Below are 26592 nucleotides of genomic sequence, written 5' to 3'. Positions count from 1 at the left end.
ATTATCTTTAAAAAAAATTATTTAGTGTAAATGCATTTGTAACAAAGACTCTGTCAGAACAAAAACCAAGTTTCATTGTATTGTTGTTAAAAAAAAAAATTATTAATAATAATTTTAAACTAAACCCTCCTATAAAATAGGCGTTAACTTCCTTTTTTTTTTCATCTTTTCATGTTTTTAAAAGTAATAGAAGACAATTTAATCAATATGAAGAGAACTAGTATGTATATTTAATAAAAAATATTAATATTATTTCAAAGAGCCCTCAGTCTTTTTTTATATGAGTAAATTATTTTTTTAATAAGTTAAATAATATTAAGGATGTATTATTTTTATTTTTTTTATAGGAAATACAATGAAAAAGATAAATAGAAATCTACGAAAATTTTTTTAAATTAATTTTTAATTTAAAAAAATTATTAAGGATTATTATTGTTATCTTTCTCCATATCTCTAAAAAACATTTCTTATGAAAATTTTTTTTTCAGTAAATTTATGTATTTAAAAATTATTGCGAAATTGTCTATGGCAGTATGTATTCTGCCAAACGAATATTAAATCCCAATACAATAAAGATAAGCTATCAAGAAAATAATAATAATAATATTAGAATGTACTCTAGTGAAATGAAAAATGATTATGCATCATAAAAAAAAGTATAAGGTACTGTCCTGCAAAATTTTTTTATTCTTGATTTTTTATGTTTTTATTTTTAACTCTCTACTGCTCTCGTTGGCTTGCACTTTAGTAACCGCCTGGTGTACACGGCAGCCAACTAACCAAGCCACTCGGTGGTCCCCAACTAGTTCAAGTACCACGTGCTCTCGTTGCGCCCTTGCGCTCACGTCCAACCAAGAAGTACTCAAGAGCATTTGCGGTGGATTTGGCGGTGCTCTAAACCCCAGGAGCTCCACTTCTCCAGTAACCATGGACCTCTCTACGCCCCTTCGTTCACTCTTCGTCTCTTTTCGTTGTCGAGAGGTCCCATATGATATCCTGTGATAATCCCACCTATCAGGGGGCTCACTACCAACCTATACTACCACCGACTATGCTTGGATTAGACCATTTTCCACTTGTACCGACTACTACTTTTACTATGGTACTTTTTTTCTTTCTCGAGTGTAGTTAATATAAAAAGCGTCGTAAAAATTATTGTTTGGTAGATAACTGTGGTAATGCTTTGATACAAGGGAACTAATTGATCATGAAAAAGCAACCGTCATTTTTAGAGTTGAATATTATCAATAAGCTCTTCACCACTAATAACAATAAGTTTCTTTTTTGTTTTATATTTTTATCTTTATCTTAAATTTTAGTTTTTCTCAATAATTTTCATTTAATTTTATTTATTTAAGTTGCTAAATATTAGTGATTACGGAATATAGTATAAAAGATGATAAAATAATAACTTAGAAAATAATTATAAATTAATTGAAAATTTTATTAAATCAATTGGAAAGTATCAATGACAAGGAAAACTTCCGGTTAGCTTAAATCTTGGTCAAAAACAAATTCGTCGATTTTTAATGTAGATATAAATAAATAAATATAAGACAAATATTTAATTTAAATAAAAATAAACCCAAGTATTGTTTTAAAGTATGTATAAATCTGATTAGAGCAACAGTTTTGATAATTAAAATTTTAAATGATATTAGAAAAATATCTCTTAAAAATATAAATATTTAAAAAGTTTCCTGCATTATTATTAAAAAGAATAATTTTTTAAATACAATTAAAAATATGACTGCAATTATATTATTTTTAAAAATCAATTTACTGTTGTTTATTACAAACATATTTTTAAAAATACTTCCACATTGATTTTCTTGTGGTAACGTCATTTGTTTGTTGTTAATCAATGAAATGATTAATAATTTATTCATAGATTGTGTCAACAATTCAATTATAATCTACCTCAATGCACAAAGAAGAATATTCAAAAAAAATATATTTATAAAGAGAAAAGTACATAAACTAAAAATATAACAAAAATAAAAAATTAATATAAATTAATTTCAAAATAACATATAAACTCATTGCTTTCTTATCGTTGATTATTATGTACTAAGATACTTTTTTTGCTCCAATTTAAACAGTAAAAATTACTCGGAAAATTATTTCCTGTATTTAATAAACCTCAGTGAAGGTTAAAAAGCAAAAGAAAAAAAAAACAATTTTATCAAGTATTTTCGATAAAGAAATCGCGTTGGCTAAAAGCTGAGTAATATTGCCATGAGATGGACAGAATTCCGTTCATATACATTTATATATAGATATATATATATATATATATCCCACGCGAGAAGCAAACTAAAGAGTACGCAAGCGTATACGTAAAACCATATGTACGTTTGCCTCGTGGCTTATGTACAATCTGCACATACTGGTCAGGTACATTAGAATGTACATACATCTACAATCGAACGTGAATGCATGTTTATCTATATACTCCTCTTATATACACATACCGACATATATACACGTTCAGATTATGTACCTATGAAGGGGATGTAGGTATATACATAAGCAGTACATACAGAGAGACGCAGTATTGCTCCGACGTTCCATTGCGAGGGGACGCGTAATAGAGAGAGAGAGAGAGAGAGAGAGAAAGAGAGGAGGGCAAACCGGGGGTTGGTACTAGATGTAACAAAATCAATAGAGGGGTGGCGCGCGAGAAGAGTCGCGGGGGTGGACTAGAGTCGCGCATGCTCTCTTGAATCATGATTCCACCTCCTGGTGAGGCGACGGACTGCGATGGAGAGTACTCTCGTACTGTAACACCCAACCTTCTTTAATTTGTTTTTCTTTTTCACTTTTGTTTTATTTTTATCTATGCAGCTTTCTTCATGCCGAAGGAATTTAATTTAGTAGTTTTAGTTTTTTTTTTTGTCGTATTTTGTACTCTAAAGTGCTCGAGGGAAAATAGCAGATGGAAAAATGATGATTCAACAAATTAATCATTGGAAATTTGATCATGATATTTTTATCCCTCTCAAGAGGGTTGCACAACGTCGGACCCGTCTACTTGTCATCTTTTTTTGAAAATTAGGGTACCTAAGTTGCTCGTGTATGTCAATTACAATGGAATATTATGTTGAATCATTTGATTTTTAGTAAGAGATCCTGTCAAAATGACGACTTTTTTTAAATTGGTTCGCTTTTTTCTCCTGAAAATGTACAAGTCATAATGTTTGAATTTTAGAAGAATCGATTGATATTTGTAAGGAGGATAAAAAAATTTTTTTTACGAATAGAAAAAATTAATTCTGTCAATAATATTATTGAGAATGATGACAAAAATTTTCTATTGCTTCAATAAAATGTTTATTTTTTTTTTTTTCAAGTCATTTTTTAATAGTGTAGTAATGTTTCTATGCCACAGTCATGAATATTTGTTTATTAATAATTATTGTTAGTGTTTATTAATATTTTGTGATTGAGATTTTGAATGTTTATTTTATTTTAGCCTAATCCAATATTTTACCCAACTGTTAGGAATTGCGAGGAGATAAATTTAAATCTATCTTGCCATTTTTAATAAGTTTTACCTTCTAAAATCTCTTTATTTGTTTCACTATTTTACAATATAAAATAAATCTTTTCATAATTATATCATTAAACAATTAAATCTAACTACCAATTTTTTTTATTAAATTATTATTAAAGAAACATTTGAAATTTTCTTTTTTATAATTTTTCAATGGATTTTTTTTACTCAAATTTAATAAATAAAAGAGAAACAAATAATGTTCAAGTTATGATTTAAAAATAATAATAGTTGAGTCAGAAAATGATAAAATAAAAATGATTTCTCAATACTTGTTGCTCTGAGCAGATTTTTCATTAATTCTAAAGAGTATTATAATCCTGGAGTGAAGACTACAATGGCAAGTGCTGCCACCAGGGTGAAAAGTCTCGAGTGTTTCGGATACCTCTCAAATGAAAACCTAGGGTAAAACTTGGAGATATGCCAAATGAATTTAAACGCACGAGTCTCGATGCTTTTCATTGTTGTTACGCGAAACACCCAAAATAAGTACGTACCATACAAACATACGTACACTCATTTATATGTACGTAGATGTTTTACGGTGTGTGAATATACATGTATAGATTTCTCTATTATTTCACGGACCACAGGGTGGCAAAACGTATTTAGTGTTCTGGGACAAATGTCTTGATTTGCGGTCAGAACTCACTAGGGTGAATCAAGAGCCCGTGGTAAAAGCATTAGCCTCCTGCCCAAATATTTTCCCAACTTGTTCTTCTTCATTCGTTTTCTCTCGTTCGAGTAAGCTTGCAAACTTTGTAAATTGTATGAATTCTCCAAACCCATGCACACTCATTTACATTGCAGAGCTCACTTTTTGTCATGTCGTTGTTAGAATCTAAACAAGTTGGAGTTACTATTCTATTTTTTTTTATTTTATTGGTGCAAAAAAATTTATTCTAACCTTTTTTTAAAATAAATATGTTATTTAAGGCATTTCAATTGCCCACCCAAAATCCTTTGAAATACAATTAATATTTTTTATCAAATATACTAACTCTCTGCATATTGATTAATTTGTCTTCTGTTACTCCGGAAAATATGAAAAGATAAAAGAAAAGAAGGTTAATGCCTATAGAGTTTGGTTTAAAATTATTATTAATAATTTAATTCTTATATAATTTTCTTAACAAAAATATAAAGAACGGTTTTTGAATGAATATTGAAAAAGCTAGTCTTGTGGTGAATTATTATTAGTTTTAAATAACTCGAGTTTTAAACGATTAATCGATTTTTTTTGTATTGAAATAAATGTTTTATTTTCTAATAATTAAACTACTATGTAATGCTGTAAAAAAAAAATTACCTTATTCTCAAAGTTTTATTATTGAATTAAAAATTAATTTCGGTCATGTTGCTATAAAAATTTTCTCATGCTCAGAAATGAAAAGAATATATTGAAAGTACGTTGGAGCTCGTGATAAATCGCCTGGTGACACTACAAATTTAATAGGAATTCGGAAATTTATACTGTGAACCATTTCTAACATTCGTATTCAATGACATTCACTATTCAGCGATTTTATATGATATTACACTATTTTTTTTTTATTCGGAAAAGATGTTTTTAAGTATCATCATATAAAAGATATTTTTACACTTGAGAAATTTCAAACATCAACAAAAATTCTTAGAATCTAATGCCGAAATTTCTTTTTCATAGAAAGAAAAAAAAATGTATCCATTTTAGCAGCATCAAAAGCTGTTTAAAGTATGATTAAATCTTAGTAATAACTCTCTAGTATTTGCTGAATGAAGGGTTAAACTTGATGAATATTCATAAGTGGCAATATAATTTCTGCTCCAGAAGTCAAAATAAAAAAAAAAACAAAATTAATAAATAAAAATTAATTGAAAATGAGAAGAAAAAAAAATAATGATGAAATAAGAGAAACATTTATAAATATAAAAGAGAGACAAAATAATCGACGTCTTCGGTATGTAGAGTGGAGTAAAAGGAAAATAGTCGAGGGGTGAAGGGATTGGTACCCTCGTGGACAAAGAACGACAGAAATTCTTTGTTCTCCTGACTCAACGGCTTTACTAGCACGACCGCGATGTTTTGTCAAGGTCATTCATTCATGACACTTTTTATTTTTTAGTGGAATAGATTTTCTGGTATTTTCCTTCAACAATAATTTATCTAAAATATCATCTAAAAATAAATAAATAACATAATTGTCGTCTACTTTAACAGCAGTAGGTATATCGATCGAGGAAATATAAGTCATACAAAAAAGAACGTGTGCCTCGTGGATATCTATCACAATCGTTTTTATAAACTTGAACAAGTAACAAAGAATAAGGAGCGTGGATAACGGAGGTAAAGGTCAATAAATTTTCTCATGGTGTTGCGGTTTTTCAAATCCTCGAGTCGCGTGGCCTTTCCCGAGATACATGGGACAATAGCGGCTATGAAGAAAAGCAAAAAGGAAAGTGTGACAATGGAATAAGATTGGGGAGGAAGAGGCAAGTAGCTAGGAGTTTAGATTCAAGAAAAAGCCTGAATTCACCAGGTGTTAGACACGCGCACTAGACCATATGAAATACCTCATCATCAAAGATCAACGATCATAAGAATTATGAGATAAATCGTCACACGATTCTAGTTCATGGAGACAGAATTCTCAGTAATTTTTAGTGTCCTTGGTCTTTATAGTAAGGAAAAATAATAAATGATACTAACGGAATATTGTGTAGGGTGACCAATAGATGGACAAATCACAAAAGGAGGAAGATAAATTTAGAATAATGCGAATTCATTTTTCTTAACTGCATCAGTTGAAATTTTTTATTTTATTATAAATTAAATTTTAAGAATCAATTTCTTGGAAAAATATTTTTAATACTCTAGTTAAATAAATAAGATGGTTATTTTATTGGATTAAAAATAGATAAAAGAGTAGAGTTTGTGACAAAGAATATTGGAGATATTTTTCTTTGTTCATCATCCCCCTTGTGATGCAAGAAATACAACGCATAAAAATATGCAGTACGTAGAAATACTTGGAAGTGTTTATGTAAATGAATTTTATAAAAATGATGTAGATAGTTAGATATTTATTTTAATCTGACAGTAAACTGTAGCTTGAGGATTATATGACTTCTGAATTTTTTTTATCGAAACCAAATATGGATTAGTTGAGTGAATACATTGGAAATAATGCTGTTAAACGGTAATAAAAATAAGGACCATTGTGCTCAAGTAACTTTGTGTCCCCTTTATCATGTTGAATACAAGTTCAAAGCTCATTTTTACGCAGTAGGAAAATGTTTAAAAGATCGTAGTTGATTGTTATGACAAAGAATACCACAACAGTCATTTACAATCTATTATTACATTAACAACATAATCATTGAAGTTTAATTATTTTTTGTAATTAGATCCTTGATGATTTTAACAACTTCTTTGAAATTCATTGTCATTTAATATACTAAAAAAAGTAATAACAATAATAGTAATTATAATAATTTTTGAATTATGAAAATATAATTATTAATTTTCCATTAGAAAATTATTGTGATGAAGACGATTATTGATATTGATAATTTTATTATATCTTCACGTTTTGAGACATTTAAAACCATATTAGAAGGTTCAAAAATAAATTTATGTACGTACGTACATTGAAGAAGATTTGAAAGAAGTTTAAACAAATTCAGTCCAGCTATTTTTTTAATAACAAAAAAGACTGTAAAATAAGTTAAGTAAAAAAGATATTTGAAATAGATGTTATTTTTACACATGATTCTAAATAATTATATATTGTTTATAACAATAATAATTCGTTATTAACAAAAACAACTAAAAGATGACTAAATTACGAATTTAATCAAAGGAAAGTTTGTCTTTAGGGCACAGAGTGCACTCAAACCTATTTTAAATTCAATGTTAATCAGAGGAGTTTTTAAAAATTTAAATAGAATGAATTTTCCTGATTATTTTGTATGAAATGAAGAAAGGAATACTTGAGTGCATGTTAAAATTTTTACAACATCCATCAAAAAGTATTTCCCATTTTGTAACAAAGATTTACTCAATCACTTCAAGCATAAAATGACTCAAGTATTTTTGATCAGCAAAAACTCGACATTTTCATTGATTAATTTGACATGTATAATAGTCTTTCCATAAAATTGGGATACTTTGAAAAAGTCACGTAAGACCGGAAATATAAATCTGCAGGTGAGACTGCAATTACCGTTGCATTCAGGTGGTTTCTTCAGGGACATGGTTACTATATTCACAGTTACGATGAGGAAAAAGCTTCTCGGAAACTTTGCACCAATGGCCTCCTGCTGAGGAATTGACTGGCGGCGGCATCCGGTCTCCACAAAACACGACAAGTACTGGTTTATAACAAAGAAGATTTTTTATTTTCATTCATTTTTTTAACGATCACTATTTCGAAAAGTGTCTCCAAAAGAGAAATAAAAATCCAAAGTTAAGTGGTGGTTTATACAGTACCAAACAATTTATTAGTTTATCTCCAGTAATTTTACCTACAAGATAACGATTTGAGGTATGCTAGAGAGCTTGACAACTGATGTATTCGAGGTCGTCATGTAATATTTTAACTTGCTAGACATTCATCATGCCTTTGTCCCTGGGGCTTCTGAACTAAAAGTGACACCTGGATCTTCTTCTCATTCGTCTCCGCCCTCCTATCATCCACCAACTACTACATACCCTTCAAGATTCTTAGCCTCCCCAAGTCATCATGTACTATGTCAACCAGTCGACCTCCATTTTCCTCTTCTAGACTAACCACACCTTCATTCATCATACTCTGGACCTCTCAGACAGACAAAAAATCAAAGAATCATTCAAACACTTTCCTAATATCATTCATTTCCTATGACAAATTTTAAATATTCCACCGCCCTAATCGATTTCAAACATTACTTCGCAATATTTGAAGCAAACTAGCTAGGATATAATAAACGTTGAACCTGACGTCAAAAGCATATTGCTATGATATTAACTAAAATATATTTTCCACGTGTTTAGTGATCAGAACATGTATTATTGTATTAGTATTCATGTTGAGTTAGGTGCTGAATTGTAGCTGACATGATGGTTAGACCGAATGACATGATGCATTTTCTTTCTATCCAGTCTGCTATCAAAAGAGTCACCAGTCATTGTGTTCAACTAGCCAAGAGGTAATGCATTGCTTTGAGTATTGTGATTCATGACTGGTTAAAAATCGTTTACGTCAACGTTATAACAGCATTTTTACTGCTAAATTCATGCGAAATTTTTTTTTTTTTTGTTTTCAATCTTGGAAAAGAACATTCTTCCTTTCTTCAAAAAAAGTCAAATAGTTTTTAGACTCTTGCTGGATAAAATAGTGAACTTTTTAATTATACTTTTTGTTTGAACTGAAATATCAGGGAAAAAGATTCTTTTATATTCATATTTTAATTTGAAAATTTTTTTCACTTTTGGAACCAAGTCAGTTCATTAGTCAGAAATAAGCTGATTAATTTGGTCATTATTCGTCGAAAAATTGCATAATTTCAAAAAATTTATAGTCTAAATTTCGATAATCTGTAGTGTTGTATAGATATTTAGTTTATCAGAGTAAATAAAAATGATAACGATAAAAAATGTTTGAAAAATGATAATTCAATAAAGATAAGCATAAAGAATATTTTGGTATTTAAATAATAATTGAATGATTAATTACAAAATTGTTGAATTGAATTTATCCATTGTTGATATGCTATTATTATTGGTTTAATGTATTTTTGATCGTTCAAGAAATTCTTTAACCAAGAATACATTACACTAAGCATCAAATATTCAATAATTTTTCTAGTACTATCGGTTTGAAAATTGAATGACTGCATTGTTCGTTTTTGAAATACTTCTATACAATACAAACTTTTGTGAATAGGTAACCACAAACGAGAATAGAGAGTAAGACAGGTGTCAGAACTTACTTGTTAAAAATTTTGCAATATTGTTGCACCTAAAATATTGGTTATAGAATAATTAAATTCCTTTAATAAATTAATTAATTCATTATTATTTCGAGAAAATTAGTTAATTTTAAATTTAGTTTACGACATATTTTTTTTAACAATGATCATAACACCTTTTTATTGCATAAAATTACAATAAAAAAAATTACTTGAAATAAATAAATTATTACCAACTATTTTTTTTTAGAAATTTTTCATAATTTTTTTATGATAAAAGGAGTTAAGTAATTTTGTATTAGAAAATTTAAAAATGTAAGTATGTACGTACGTACAATTATTCGTACGGATGTCCGATTTTTTTTTCGTTAATAATATTTCGGAAATCACTGAAGATATTAATTTCAGACAAATTTGATCAAAAAATTAGTTCAATATTGACCTAAACCCATTTTATGTAACAAAATTGTACTACTTTTAATTTTATAAAAATGAAAGCAAACTAGTGGTTTAAAAAATAATATGACCAATCGAAAGTACTTGTTGTTTTGTCAACCTTCGAGTGACCATATCTAATCGACGAATAGTTGTCTACTAAATTCAGGTGTCCATTTTTAAACTGACCATAACTCAATCGGCAGGTAGTAATAAAGCGTGAACGAAGATACGTGCGTACGAAGCAGGTGTCTTTGTAAGTTTTTGCAAGCTTTTTGGTAATGAATTTTTCTAGTCACACCAGATGTGTCGAATTTTTTCGTGACTATACTGAAAATTAACAAAAGAAAGTTTCCTAGTAAATAGACGTTTTTTAAATTTCACTCTCTGACTTTAATTCTTTTTTTCTCCTTTAAACTATTGAGTAATAATAATTAGTACTGTCGAATGATTTTATACACTTATTAATCATATAATTATTCTTCCTAATATTTAATTCAGTATTTTTTTTTTTTTTCATTAAACACTTGATGTTCATGGTTCTGCAATGATGTCTCTGAGTTGAATAATGTCAGTTGAAGAATCATTAGATATTCTCTGCAAACAATTATTATCATTAATTTTTATTGTTTAATCTCTACATAATTAATGAATTTAACTTTCAAACACAATTTTAATTTAATAATAAAAATGGTTATTAATAAAAAATTTATTTTAACAATATTTTATTTACCGTTTGATCAAACACTACATGATCTCGACGTTTGTGAATCTCAATATTCATTAATTGATTAATCAAATTCCATTCTGTGGAATTTTCATTGTTTATCACAAACATTTTACCATTGATCTAAAATATAAAAATTTTAAACCATCATTTAACACATGAGAATAACATCAAATAAATAAACAAACTGTTTAAAAAAAAAAATTCCAACAATCATACCTGAGCTTCAATTATAACTTTCTTGTGTGGTAATCCATTGAGATCGTCATCATTAAATAATTGCTAAAGTCACAAACAATTATTATAATATTTTAGATGTACGCATTTTACAGATACTATTATTATTTATAAATTAAAATTTATATTTTTATTTATCTAATTTAATTTAGAAAATATTACCTCTAATTTGTAATTAAACTTGGCTGATTGTTCAGGAGTATTTTCGAACACAGTTGAACTATTAATAGTCGACTGTAGTGAAGTATTTTCAATTAAATGTGAAAGAGGTATTGAATGTAACTAAAAACATTTTTAGACAACAAAAAGAAAGGAAGAAAAATAATTAACTAATTTAAAATAGAATAAATATGAAAATAATAACTGACCCATACATGAACCTGGTGTAAAGACCAAAACAATAATGTCACATAAAAAATAGGAGACAACATTTTAGTCACTATATTACCTAACGTAACACAAATTATTTATAGACTGCTTGCTTACGTCTGAAGTTTCTACTTATTAATGCTCAGCCAAGTGAACTAACCTGTTATCTATCTGTGATAAACACTAATACAACGTTATGAAAATTGACGTTTCAGTCTCTAAAAAAATATATATCATTTGTCATACTGTGCACATACTTTTTTTTTATCCCGATCGGATTTGTTTACAAGCAGCATTAAATTGTATTATTTTTTTCTTATGCTCGACAGATTTATTTATTTTTATCACTGAGACTTTTGAAATATTAACAAAATTCCATCTAAGAAACAAAGTAACTTTATTTAGTAATAAAAGGGTAAGAGGGGAAATTACGTATTGAAATTTCTGTTAGAGCAGTTGAAAAAACAAAATTCAAGTGTAAGATATTTTTGTTTGTTTAATAAAAAAAAAATGAAGTATTTGTTTATAGCGAAAAATATGATGGGATATATATATATATATATAACAATTATCAATGGGAATGTAAAATAGAGATAATAAAATAAAGCTAAAGGAGGAAACATAAGTGTTAGCATTTTAAAGTTATATAAAGTTTGGCCATTTGTGGTGGAAAAAAGCAACTTTTCTATTACTTTGATATGAAGACGAATCGTCGTCGTTTTCAAGTTAGTTTTAATGGTTATTCGAACGAGGTGTTAAAGTACGAAATCTTCTTTCCTTAAAAAATCGTAAAAAAATTTTTTAAGATCGTTTTGAAAAATTGCAAAAGAATATCTTTACAAATAAAGACGGATACGTAAAATTCATGAAAAGTAGTAAAACATTTAATGAGGCCATTTCTTCAACATTCTAGTAAATGCTATGAATAATGTAATAAAATATATACGTGGATATGATCTACATAAATTCCTCGTATGCTCAACGAATAAACGCATCAGAGATATAGGAATGAAACAACTTATTCGTAATTTTACTCATTCTATAAAAGTTATGTGTTGTGACACCAATAATTCTCAATGCCTGATAAATTTCATTTTAATTTTATTTTTAATATATTCTTACACTATTTATATATTAAAATTACACTGACATTAGTGTTTTACACCTTTGTCTCAGGGCTTTACTAAGTATTTTATTCCAATGCACTTAATGTATTTTAATATGATGTCACTCATTTGATTAGCATTGTAGTCACTTTTAATACATTTTCAATATTTAAAAACTTAATTTGTTTAAAACACTTTTTTTAAATGTATTTCTATTAATAGATGCTCGAGAAACACTTACTCTCACGTAATCACAAATAAAAGTAATTAAGACACCATGAATGATAATGATCTTTAGTGCAACGATATTTTGAGAGTGACAATAAATTTTTGTATGTATCAAAATTAACTGAAATTCTGACACCTTTCTACAGCAAAATAATATAAATTTATTTCATTTTGTTTAAAAAATATAGTTAATGTACAGATTACGAGACTATGGTATTTTTAGCGGTTTGTTTATTTGATAACAATAATATTTTCAATCACGAAATAATGTTTATTACACCAAAACACGAAATCTCACTTATTGATAAAAAAATATCCAACTTACTATTATGATAAAATTTATTTTTTATTTAGCATGAAATTCAATGTATTTATTAACATTGCAAATATGCTTTAAAAAGCAATATTCATTGATACTAATTCATTGGAAAGGATAATTTTCAGTGTATATTTTTTGGTTGCATGAAAAATTCAATCGATCAAAATAAATGAAATTTTCCTGGGTAATGGAATTAATTTGTTGCGTTGATATTCAAATTTTCTTTTTATTGTTTAAATGAACCTTGTTTCTGTATGACGAATATTGAATACAAAAAAAAGTATGTATATATTTTATTTATGATGAATCGAAATAATTTTTATCAAATCAATGGAAATAATTTTATTTTAAAGATTAAATAATACGTTAAAATATGTTTGAAATAAAATAAAATATTTATTAACTAAAAAAGTTTAATAAATATTTATGATTATTTTCAGTAAATTTAGTTTCAATTTTATAGAAAAGAGAAATTTATTTAAACAAAAATAATGTTTGAATTTAAATGAAATATCATACAGAAAATTCTCAAAAAGTAATTCAAGTTCATGCGATTGCATATTTTAATTAATATTTATTATCACAAGGTATCTTTTATAAAAATAAAAAAAAAACACACATCCAACAATCCTCTAGAAAAATTAATATGCAACAAAAAATGATAATAAAAAAAAAATAATTCTTACTACTTTTTCATGAATAAAAAATGTATCAACATAATGAAAATCCTCGAGTGTTTTAATTTCTGGGCACAGTATAAAAAATTACAGCAGCGTTTCGATATTTTTTTTCCACCTAATTCACGCGTTAATGCATAATAACCTTTGACGAGGCTCGCAAATGCGCAAATATACTTATATTGAAGCGTAACGAAGCCTGGTAGAGGGGCAGGGATGGCAGGAGAGATAAAGAGGTACTGAGAATACATAAAGAGCATGGTGGAGGCGTGCACCCGGTAAGATTTAATGCGATCTCTCGTGCCCTCTTTCTCGCTATAAACTTGGGTGCGCAACCCACCCGACTCTCTTCCGCTAGGCACCCAAAAAGCCACCCCCTTTTCAACTGACAGTCTCTCTCTTCTTGCCATGCCCCTCTGGCGCATCCTCTACTCCAACAGAAACGTCACCTCGAGGGCCCAATTAGCGCTAGCACGAGTGTCATCTCGCCGCGGTTTCTGCAATCGCGTGTGACTGCCGCTTTCCGCATCCAATGTCGTAGATATACATATATATATATATATATACTGTTGCCTTTCCACCTTCCTTTCTCATCATGACCTCCACACCTATAACCTGCACCACCGTTAAGCTTAGACTACAAGAATACCACAATTGTGTACTCCAAGTATATAACGTTGGCATTTCAGTCTGTATATATTTGTCTGCATCCGTATTTATTATTATTATAAGCTTTTTAATTTGTTTCTTTCTTCATTTACTTATTCGTGCATTTGTAAGTTGAGGGTGGAAGTAGTCTTGATTTCATCCTGTACTGGCTCCTTATCTCTGAGCATTATCCAATTTCCTAGTTGATATTTCACAATGATAATTGGGCATTCAAGGAAAAGAGATGAAACTCTCGGTTTGAGGCTATATCTCAATGCCAGTTTGAAGGGTGCTGTTGGAAAATATATAAGCTTCTTAGCTTGTATGAATAAGATTCTTATGGCCCATCATTTTCATTTCATTATATACATTAGTGTGCATACAGTTGGTAATTTTGTCTTAAAGCTCGATAATTGAGTGAACTCAAGATTGTAGGTGAATTTAAAAGAAAATAATGATTTATCTCTTTCGTTGGAAATTTTATTAAGTATTGTTTTTCATCAAATAATTGTGAATTATTTTATCTAAAATTCAATTACCATGTGAGAAGAATTAATTTTACTGGTAAATATATCATATTTATCGAGCTAAAAAGTTTTTAAATCTAGTAAGAGACAGAGGCCAATGTACAGGAAAAAAAAAATTTAATTAAAAATAATACATAATTCTAATTTAAACAAGCATGCATTTGAGTTCAAATATACAAACGTGAATCTGTCTATATCTAGGAAAATGTCCGCAATAGTCTGCTTCAATAAAAGAAGAAAGATTACCACACACTAAATAATTAAACAAAGCTTTTGACTTGTGAGGTGTTGGTATTTTCTTGTTAATCGATTCCCAATGACAGTGTCAAAGAGAATAAAAAGGATTTATGATGTCAGATGATTGACAGACAATTGTCCAACTTCCCTTTTTTCCCCTTGAATCTGTTTCTTTTTCCTTTATCTACTTTTATTTACCCAAATATCCCTATCGAAATTCGATTAAGGGATGTCTATAGTGAGAAAAATACACCGGACACTGTACAGGATTTCATGTCGTAAAGTTAATATAAACGTTGCTTGAATTCTCCAAACAAGACTTTTCTTATATGTATATATATACAGATACAGATATATACAGAGTCTAAGTCTGTAAGTATTTTGCGGACCTCGACGATATTTTCCATTGTAAGCGCAAGGATAAATTCGGGATGATCCTATGGTATATACTCTCAACGTAACACGTCTACCGGGTTCTTTGGTTTATTTGCAGAGACCTGCACGCAGGAGATTATAGAGATTACACGCTACATATGATATATAATGAAGCATTCGAAAAAGAGAAAGACTTTTGAGCTTGTGATTAACATTTTTTTCTGTTATATACCACTGTTTAATAAATATTTATTATTTTTATTTTACTTCTTCTCTGTTGGTAGTGAGAAATAAAATTTACTAGGTAGCTACAGGGTAAAATTTTACCCCCAGAGCTACCAAATAAATTTTACTCCAATCTTTTTTTTTTGTGTATGAAAATATTCCAATTTTTGTTAAAATTAAAATTTGAAAATGTTTTAAAATGAGTTAAATATATTAAAAATTGCAGATTGAATTAATATTTAATTCAATAATACTGATTAAAATTTATTTTCATTTTATATAAAACTTATCAGTAGAATAAAATAATTGAATTAAATAATTCATATCAAAAATTTCATTATACTTTGAAAATGATATTTAAAATGATATAGAATTGTGAATGAAATGAAATATATATATAAAAATAATATAAATATTTACTGCATTGATAGTGTTATTAATAATAATTTTATTAAATAGATCATTATAAAAAACGACACAAAACTCAAGAGTCGTTTATTATTCACGAGAAGCTTCGCGCTTGGAAAACTTATGCATTCACACAGCGGAGAACGATTCCAGGGTGGTCGCGTTGTCGTATATAGGGTCGGAAGAGCATACGACGAGTGTTTATTTCACTTCCTTTTTATTCGCAATTAGGGGCGTCGGGACGCTCCGCGACGCTACGTCGCCCTTTTGCCTGTTATTTAATTGGGATATGCAATTGAATGACACTTGGCCAACGCTCTCTTCCTCATTCCCTACCTGTTCTTTATCTTGGCACTGTCAACTCTGCGAATTATATCTATCTAACAATCATGCTATTATAAAGCAAATTTACTTTCAACACTTTTTACTTCATTAATGGAAATAACGTCTTTTTTTTCTCTTAATATAATTAAGGTATCTATTTTAATTGATATTACGGAATTTAATGGACTATACTGAGAAATAATTAACAACTAAATATGGATTACATTATCAGTTTTTTTTTTAATATTTTTAATATTAATTATTATTATATTTGTATTTTATGAATTGTTTTAAATTATTACTAAATAAGTCGATTTTTTCGAATTATTTTTAAATTTATAATAAAATTAAATATTAAAATATTTAGCAATTTATTGAAAATATTTTTAAATATTTAATTTCAAATTGTGCATAGAAATTAATTTATTTAATTCAAAGATTTAGAATTGAGTAATTCTCTTGTACTCAATTATATATTAAATATTCGAGATTTCTCTTTTGATATATTACATAATAATCTTGAGATGTCTTAAATTTGATAAATCAAATTATTTCCAAGAGTTTGTAATAATTATTATTTTATTACGAATTGAATGTAATCTTAATCTAGAGTCTTGAACATGACCTATTTCATTCTTGAGACATTTTATCCAATATGGCAAAGAATATAAATTTAGTCAATGTAATCATTATTTATTTAATAAATAGCAATAAAATATAATAATTAAAATAATAAAATAAATGATAAAAACCTTACTATTATATTCAATAAGTTATTTTATTAAATTATTAGACGTTAATTTCTTTTTTTTTTTTAATTAAAAAATTAAGGTTAAACAAATTGGGCTTTTAAAAATTATCATAAAGCATGAAACGAAATTATTATCTTGAAAATAACGATCATTAAAAATTTTATTCTTCATTATTCTTTTTATTAAAGCAATGTGCTTTCTTGAAATTTCATTTTTGTTAATCAACGTGTAGTAATTAGTATACGTGTCCTGCACACATTATATACGCAACGGCACTCACCGTTATGATTATTCGCATAATGTCGAGAAAGAGAGTACGAGAATCAAGGGCTGAGGAAAAGGGTGCTGCAATTCGCACTTATGTTTGCCAAGTGTGTAGTAGGTACCTACTAGTTTTAGAAACGGGAAAAGCTCATTTTCTCGTTATGGTTTTGTGAACATAAAAGAAATAACAGTGACTAACTTTCGTAGAAAAGAATTACATTTTTTTTTCTTCAACATTTGCAAATTAATTTTATAAAAGAATATTTCCTTCATTATTACTTTTTTATTTAAATAAACAAAAAAAAAAAAGTTATTCTCTATTATAATAATGATTATAAAATTTTTTTTTTATAAATACATATTTTCTTTTCTATTTTTTATTGCTTCTTTCACGTTTCGAAAATAATTATGTGCATATATACATGGTATAGTGTTACATCAAACGGTGGAGGTGTAAAAAGAAAAAAGATGGACTTTTTATCGTGGCTCTTTATTTCAGCGAGTGTCGAGAACTGTACACAGGATATTCCCAAGCGCAGTCTGATGTTATTCCTGCTCTTTTCACTGACGAGCTTTCACGTTTCGCTTTGACGTTTCCCATATAAACTCCACATATTTCGCATTTTTATGTTACGTTCTCTCTGGGGAAACTCGAGAGAAAGTAAGTGAGAAGGAGAAAAAAAAAAGACGAAGCTTGTAGACCAGCTCCAAAGCTAACATCCTGCGTGTGAATTAATGAAAAATTGCAATTTGTTTGAGCGCCATGTAAAAAATTTTCTAGTCATCATCGTGGCGTCTGGATGGTTTCTCACGAAAGATCCACGTGGATCTAGGTGTTAAAAAAAAATCTTAAAATTATGACAGGACCATCAATTTAGATACAATGAAAATAAATTATTGATTCAACTATATCCTAAATTGACCTAAATAGAATAAATACAGGAGGATAAATTGAAGTTTATTGAAGACAAATTGATTTTTTTTTTCATCAATATCAGATTAGACGATATTACATAGAAAAAAAAAATATATTAAAAGTTGTTTAATTTTTTTTATTGATAAAAAAGTATTTTATAAAATTAATAGCATCGAAGTTTGAAAAAAATACTCCAGATATTAATTCCCACTAGACTGCAATGTTTATCAACATCTTCAAAGAGTGCAAGTGCATCCAGGAGCTATTCATAAAAAATTTCTAACAATACAGTATTTGATGGCATACTCAGTACGCATCCATATCCGTAGAAAATATCTCCATCATTATCATAACGTATCATATCAGGTCTTGTGAGTATAAAGAATAATCCAAAGAAATAATGTCTAGTATCACCTGGTTCGAAAATTTAAGATAACAGAGGTACAGAGTGTGAACTTGATACATTACACCACATTACCAAAGCAAGAGAAAAAGACATCCCTTGACAGAAAAGTCAGATTTCAATGACAGAAGCAACCATTCTTCTGGTTATTTTTCCTCGTTTTTCTTTTATTTTTTCTTTTTTTCTCTGTCTAGGTTGCTTTAGTATCCTCATCATGTCCCCTTGACGCCTTTCCCAGCTCATCATCCGTCGTTAGGATGCTCTCTTTCACCCGGTTCGCTCTTCCATCGTGCAGTTACACGTGTTACTTGAACGAAGCCAATGTACGGGGCTTATTAGCTGGGGTAGATCTCGGTCGAGCGCACGTTCCAGAAAATAGGCCAACTGATGCGAAGAAGAAAATGACGGTGATGCAAAAGAAGTCTGTGTTGGGAATAGGGTGTACTGTGTTGGATGGTGAAAACAATGATACAGCAGCAACATCCTATATACTAACTCTAGTCCCTTAATCGTTACAGTGAATTCTTTCATTTGTAATGTATGTACTTTTAGATACATACAACAGAAATCTACCTGTCTACCAACTGCTTATACTCTCCGTGTAACGTGCGTTTTTGTTTTTAACTCTTTCTCTCTATTTTTAAAATGTCATGACTCTAGTTTATTTTTTCAAGTTTCTCGCTTTCAAATCATCTCAGTTTAACTACTAACTTTTACTTCAGTGCACTCAAATGTGTACGCTTGATTTTTCTTCATGATAGTTGGTTTACGTTTTGAATTTTGTTTTTAAATTTAATATTAACCTTAGCTACCAGAATCGAATAATAAATTCTAATTTCGACTTTAAAAGCAAATTAAAACTTAAAATTTTTAAGAGTTGATTTAGAAGTACATTTTTTCAGTGATAATATTGAATTAAATAATTTAATATGTCCATTGCTCTTCACATAAATGTACTTTTATGATGTATATATATAACACGAGTAGCTGATTTACATGCAATTTAAAAATTAACAAAAAAAAAATTGGTGAATATTTTATTAATTTCATTTTGCAATCGTTCAGAAGAATTATCAATAAATTGATAGTTCTAAAAAAAATTTTATTAGTAACGAATTTTTTTTTTATCCGAGTGGGATTCGAACCTGCGACCGCTGAATTCAAAAGAGTGGTGCTTTAACCCGCGTAACTATCCAAGTATCTAAAATATTATTAAAAAAAAATGCACTTCTAATAAATAAAATTAAAAAATTTTTCTCATTGTAGTTTTTGAATATTTTTAATGAGAATTTGAAGGTATCGATTATAATTTGGGCATGTTTAAGCTACAATCTACTTCCTCAGAATTTCCTTTGAGTTTCCTTTGAGTATCTTCTCACACAGATCCGCCTCTTAGCTAACTAGTGCCCGCCTACTTTTACTCTTCCTCTCTTCTTAACGTCACTTGACTCTGAGCCCAGAATACTACGTTCCAGGGTTTCTGGGACATTCTGGGAGCAGAAATTCTGGACGAGAGCGAGGCAAAGGGTGTCTTTTGGCCAACTCCCGGAGGGGGTTTGCGAATACAATAGTTTGAAATATTCGAGCGACGAGCAAGAAGTTGCCCTCGCGTCGGTAATTAACGAGTTTAAGTTTGGCGTCGCACGACGACGTTCTCTCTACTGCCGTAAGACTCTCAGTATCCATTAACCAAGTGCCATGGTTACCAGGGGAAAACAACTCCTTTTAGTCGCTCAGAATGCAGTTACAATGTTTAATCTTCTTTTTCATCTTGTTTATCGATCTTTCTATTCTTTTGTCTTTTAATTTATTTCAGCATCATTTATCAAAATTTTTAACAACTTTGCATTTGCTAAACACTTTTGGAGGAGAAAGTTAAGTATTTTCCATTCATTCATTTATTATCGATCAATATTTTTTTTTGCTTTAATTCATTAATCAAGCATTTTCTTCATGTATTTACCCCAGTAGCAATAAAAAATAGCTATAAATAGACCTGATTACATTTTCTTACAGTGTAATGTATTGTTACTACCTCATTTCTATCTTATATCTACCCTATTACTACTGCAAAACTACTCATGACATAAATAATTACCCAGTAGTCATGGTCCTTTTCTTTCTTTTAGGCCTGAATTCATTTCCTTACAAATGTCATTACCCTCCAACTACTCTATTACTATTTCTTAACTACTTTATTATTACCCTCCAACTGTTCTATTATTCTTGTGAAACTACCTATTATATAAACAATTACTTAATGACCTTGGTCTTATTCTCTTTTCTGGGCCTAAATGTACTGCTATACAAATTCTGTATCAGGTAAGACCTCTTAAAAATGAAGCAGGCCATGGTCAAGACTCAAAAATAGAACCACATTTAAATAACTACCCCCCAATACATTGAATAGAAAATTTTAAACTTTAAAAAAATTAGGAAATAAATAAAATCTTCTGATTGAAAGATCATTCAACTTTTTTAACAACATTTTTTAGATCAGACAGTTGTTAAAATGAAATAAAAGTTATTTTTTATTGATTAATATTATTTAAATAACATTATTGAAGATCAACGGTAAAAATTACCCGAATTTGTCGTAAAATCTTATCACTCATTGATTTGAAACCAGCCAACGAGAAAGATATAAACTGATATTTCTTGAAAAAACATATCGGAGCAATTTAAAATATATCGCAAACGATAATGTAATGTCCAGAGCACTATAGAGCAGGTCCACCTGACTGTAAAGCAAGCAAGCGATGACTACAGCCACCAACACATCACCCTTATAACGACATCGTCTCCTGCGGCATATTCGTACTACATATACCAGTATTATCCGAACCGCACTATCTGATGACCCGCCCAGGGCTGCGTCTGACAGCAACCGGGAAATGAGGACTTTCAGGAGCTTTCGTTGTGGGGTGGTTATATTGCGCGTACATAGGTCCATGACGCCAGCAGTGGCGATGGATTTTAGTGAAGACGTTTCTCTATAAGAGACATGGAATAGGCAACCAAGATATTGGTGAGAAGGAAAGGCGAATTTTCCGGGGGGTCGTAAGCTCAAGAGTAGGATGGAACCAAGTCTTGTTCACGTCATACACTTAAATATGTACCGAGATAATGCCGTCGAGAGGACCTGAGGCTTTCTTCAATGGAATGCAATGTTCCGGAGTGTTTCAGACAGTTTGTTTACTGTCTATGTAGGTTGGGGTGAGTATATATACACACCCTAGACCACTTTTATGTTTATGGGCGATAAAAAGTATATCTGAGTACATAATCTTCAGCAAAAAAATAATGTTACTTTTTCAATTATAAATAATTCAGAGAAAAAATTAGCAATTTTTTTTTTATAAAAAAGTTGGATTAAAAGATAATGAAAAATATTAGAAAATTTTTATGCTCTGCAAAAAATTCATTTTTGTTTAGATAAAAATGAATACTTTCATTATTTTTAAAAAATTTCTTATTAATAACAATTTTGCTAGAATTTTAGTTAACTTTACTACAAATTCCATCACTTAACTAGATGATTGTAGAGTCAGGAAAATTTTACTAGAAATGTCTCGTCAATAGATACTCGAGGTACACAATAAATAATTGTATTAAATTTCTTAACAATATATTACGTTAATGAAATCATTAACGTAATGCATTATTTATCAGAAAGTATAAAGAATTGTTCTATACTACCCATTTAAATTTCTCAAAATTTTAGATTCTACTATTTATCTTTGTTAATCAAGTAGCTCTAACAATGTGGTTGAGATATAAAGTGAACAAATTCTTCAATTCACTTTACTTCATTTTTAACTTCTCATGAATAAGTTATTACAATGAAGTCTAAAAATCAATTTATGTACATACAGACTTTTTATAATTTTAAACAATTATATATTGTTTATAACAAATTAAAATTAATTATAGACAATTAAAAATGGTTTTAATTTATTGAATGATCATCACTATGATTATGGTTGATAAATATCAATAAAATGTTGCTATAAATAACTTGATGTAATCAAATAATTGTATATTATTTATAACAATAGGCATTCGTTCTAAACAAAAAAGAAAACTAAAAGATGACTTAATTACGGATATCAATAAAAAAGGAGTTAAGGCACAAAGTGTGTCTAGACTCATTTTTCTATTATTTATCAGATGGTATGAAAAACAGTTTAAGACTGCAAATAAAATTTTACTAGAATTCTAATAACGTTATCTAAAATGAATTAATTTGATTAGTCAAGTAATAAAGTTCTGATTATTTTTCTCGGTGTAGAACTCTTAAATATCCAAGTGTCAATTGAAAAGATCGTTGTAGGTGATGTAGGAGTTAACGTCCTTTTTCTCTCTGTCTTATCATTATTATTATTTAGTCCTCTCATTGACTGACGGTCGATTGGTTTTGCCTACCCTAGTGCTATACACAAACCAGCAAAGACCACAACCTCAGAGTATAATACCTTTCATCATTTTTTTTTCCCACCTCTCCATCATATCGATGATCACGAGCTTCTTCTCGAAGACTCTCAGCATCTCTTCCTTCATCGTTCCGCGGTATATAGCTTCTATCCGACGATTCTAAGTCCCTCGTTCTCCCTTCCGTTGTCGAGGTATTGAGAGTGACGTCGAGGGTGTATTGTCAAGGCTTCCAAGCTCAGAATATATTTATATAGATATATACAGCTTCGCTCATCTTCAGCTATATCTATTCAGCTTTTCTTCAACATAGCCTATCATTAATATATAATTCCAATCTTCAACGATATTTCTTTTTTTATATATATTTATCTGCTGTGAGTATTTTGTTGCAAGGTATGGTAAAAAGAAATCCCTCCTCAAATATTACTTTATCTGCAATTAAATGTGTTCCTAGGGAGTGAGATGACCAAGTTAAATATTTTTTATGATCATAAAAGCCTTTTTATGCTATTATGTTGAGATGAAAAATTATTTACATTGCAAAAGAATCATTTTTTTTTTATTGATTATTAAATTTGAGAAAAAATTAATAAATATTTTTTATTAATAGATATTTAAAATATTCATTTTAATTATGATAGAGTAATTAATTTAAGTCTTTTCTCACTTCCAATAGTTGAATTTAATTGAAAAACAATTCATCCAAAAATAATTAGCATCATCAGGTAAAAATGATAATTTTATTTTATTATTTTTATTTGATAATATTTATCATACCTTTCAGTGAAAATGTATAGTAAACTTGAATTGTTTTTTAATTAAATTGGATTATTAAAAATGGGAAATAACTTAAAGATATTTATTTTATTATTTATTTAATAAAAATTAAATTATTTTTGTTTCTTTTATAAATTTTATCTAAAACGATTTGATTTATTTTATCAAACTTAAACTAATAAAATATATTACAAAATAGTATTTAAAGTTTATCGTATATATTATTAAAAGTAATAATTAATTATTCCATTAATTTGTAAAATGAATGAAATTCTTCTAATTATGTTATCTCTAGCCATTGTTTTACAAGCAGAATAAATATTATTTTAAACTAAAATTCAATTTTCAATAAATCGTATTCGTTAATTATTAACATCATTATTTTTACATGGTTTTGGTTTAATTTACAATATTATTGATATCGACGCGATACATATTGTTCTATAATTTCCCAATTCGATCATTAATTGGATATAATTAAGAGTTAGATAACAAACGTATGCACTCACCCTTATGCCCTCTTGATTTATCGATAATTCTACACAACTATCAAAAGCCAGAGCGTGTCATTGTCAACGTAGAACCTGTTCATTCAATGTAGCTACACATCAACATCCACTAGTATACACACTACAGTTATACTATTTGTTCAAAACCATCACTCCATATATTTTTTGATTCCAATTACCAATTGTCATCAGTTTGTACTAACAATAACCGATCGCATTATTATCAGATAATAATCGAAACTCGAAGTGTATGTCTGGATTGCTCTTCTGCGTAATAATTTAATTCATATATAGCATCATGCTCGTTAACGAGGAATACATATCAATAGGAATAAGGGATAGTTAATGATAAATCATGGTAAATTTTCGTAATAAATTTTGTGTTAGTTGGTAAATAAATTCTATTGTTTTGCTTGTAAAAATTATATTCTTGATAAAGATTGAGTTACATAGTCTAAAGTTCTAATTTTAGAGATAAGATTAACAAAATAAAAATTTTATGCAACTTTTATCATTTTGATAGGAAAAAAAAAAGAATTAATCATTAAAAGAAATATTTAGTGATAATGTATAATGTATTTATATAATTATAAAAGCTTCTTAGGTTTTTTGATACTGATTATTGAAGTAAAGATGAATTTTACGTTGCTCAGTTTCCTAATAATGGGTTCATAGCTATGAAGTACTTTGATAAATGCATACTATTTTTTTCTTTCAACTGGTCACTGAGACGTTGGAATTCGTTGACATAGTTATCGTCTGAAAAAAAATATTCCATTAATATTTTATTCGACTGTTATTATTTTATTAAAAACTGAAATCTTGAAGGTTTTAGATATACCATTTGACTCGAGAGACCGCAGTTTATGAGCTGTAGTCATCATCAAAAATGCTTGCCATTCATTTTTCACATTATATTTATAAAGTTCACTGAGGAATTTCTCCCGATTTAGAAATGTTTTACTGTAACTTGGAAATTCCTTTTGAAAAAAAATATAATTATGATTAGTATAATACAGAATTAATTAAATAAAGTTTTTTTTCTCTTTATAAATTTAAAAAATTTCTTCTTTATATTTCAAAAATTTTCAATAAAATATTTGAAAAAAAAAAAAAATGATCATTCAATGAAATATTGGAATCAACCAATACTCAGATAATTATATTCAAAATAAAAATGTATTGTAATCATCAGAACTGAATTAAAAAAAATATTACCCTGTCAACTTCAAAAAAATATTTTATTTATAGCAAATTTGTTTTTCAGTGTAGAGAATTTAAAAAAATTTATACTTACGTTCTGTCTTTCGAGATATAATTTGAAGAATTCGCTCATAACTTTACTGTGCTCCATATTGTAATCACTGTCTAACTCTAACGCTTCTCGAATCATTTTTTGTGCTTCATTAGAGGTAATATTATTTCGTAAAAACCATGCATATTCATTTTCAAATAGTCTGTTATTTTTAGCAACTTCTTGTTCAGCTTTTGTTAATGTTGAATTATTATTTCGGTGTACAATAATGCTGATAATTTCGGCTACACGAGTTAAAAGTGTATCTTCATGATGAATTGGTATTCCTTGAACTTGTTTTAAAAATGAAAATAATTCACGAGCCAAGAGATTTGATTCAACTTCAATATTAGATGTCTTAACGTTTTTATTCACAGATTTGTAGATATCCAAGGTTTTACTTAGAATATCTTCTTGGTCGCTTGATGAACCCCAGATGGTATAGGCCATTCCATGATGAAGGAGAGCGAAAAGGATCACACCAGTGTAGATAATTGATGCCATATTGTCTGAATAAATATTAACATATTTAATTAAATATAATTTCAACAATACCTTCAATTTTTTTTTTTTTTAATAAAAGATTTTCAAGAATTAAAAATATTTCAAGTATTCTAGACTAGGATATCTAGTTATGAGACTTCAATTTGAAAAGTACCAACCAAAATGGTCTGTTTTAGATTTACATTTACTTTAATATAGGTGAAGAATCTTACCTTTTGTTGTTCTTCAAACTTAGCAAACAATACAAGTGAATATAATTGTGACTTGGACTTCTTATATACCCTGACTCACCATAAAACTGTGACTAAATATATATCTAATCAAATTTATTTTGCCCACAAGTACTATTGGGCCATAATTGTATACGTCAGATTATAGTAAACATTTCATGTCAGTAAAATTATTTTATT

The 26592-nt window shown here is 28.4% G+C and overlaps 3 protein-coding genes across 7 annotated transcripts in view; 1 reads left to right on the top strand and 2 right to left on the bottom strand.

Annotated features, from left to right (window-relative positions):
- The window catches only part of SoxN (SoxNeuro), a 224783-nt gene that overhangs the window by 31836 nt on the left and 166355 nt on the right, over positions 1 to 26592 (top strand). The window lies entirely within an intron of this gene.
- Positions 9847 to 11374, bottom strand: LOC118069533 (uncharacterized). Of its 3 annotated transcripts, none has more exons than XM_035087710.1 (5): positions 11261 to 11374; positions 11049 to 11168; positions 10869 to 10931; positions 10656 to 10772; positions 9847 to 10519 (listed from the first exon to the last, which is right to left on the bottom strand). In XM_035087710.1, exons 1-5 carry the CDS (start codon positions 11315 to 11317, stop codon positions 10457 to 10459), a joined length of 420 nt encoding a protein of 139 aa, XP_034943601.1. In that variant the 5' UTR covers positions 11318 to 11374; the 3' UTR covers positions 9847 to 10456. The 3 variants fall into 3 exon arrangements, with proteins under 3 accessions (XP_034943601.1, XP_034943602.1, XP_034943603.1); XM_035087711.1 differs by having other exon boundaries at positions 11049 to 11120; positions 11255 to 11344; XM_035087712.1 differs by lacking the exon at positions 11049 to 11168 and having other exon boundaries at positions 11255 to 11345.
- On the bottom strand, positions 24941 to 26535 carry LOC118069531 (uncharacterized). The gene is made up of 4 exons (XM_035087707.1): positions 26395 to 26535; positions 25682 to 26187; positions 25226 to 25364; positions 24941 to 25143 (listed from the first exon to the last, which is right to left on the bottom strand). Exons 2-4 carry the CDS (start codon positions 26180 to 26182, stop codon positions 25034 to 25036), a joined length of 750 nt encoding a protein of 249 aa, XP_034943598.1. The 5' UTR covers positions 26183 to 26187; positions 26395 to 26535; the 3' UTR covers positions 24941 to 25033.

This window comes from Chelonus insularis, unplaced genomic scaffold, assembly GCF_013357705.1.
Source record: "Chelonus insularis isolate UGA/USDA-ARS -01 unplaced genomic scaffold, ASM1335770v1 contig_41_pilon, whole genome shotgun sequence".
NCBI lineage: Eukaryota > Metazoa > Arthropoda > Insecta > Hymenoptera > Braconidae > Chelonus > Chelonus insularis.
This window is presented reverse-complemented; position numbering and strand designations above follow the sequence as displayed.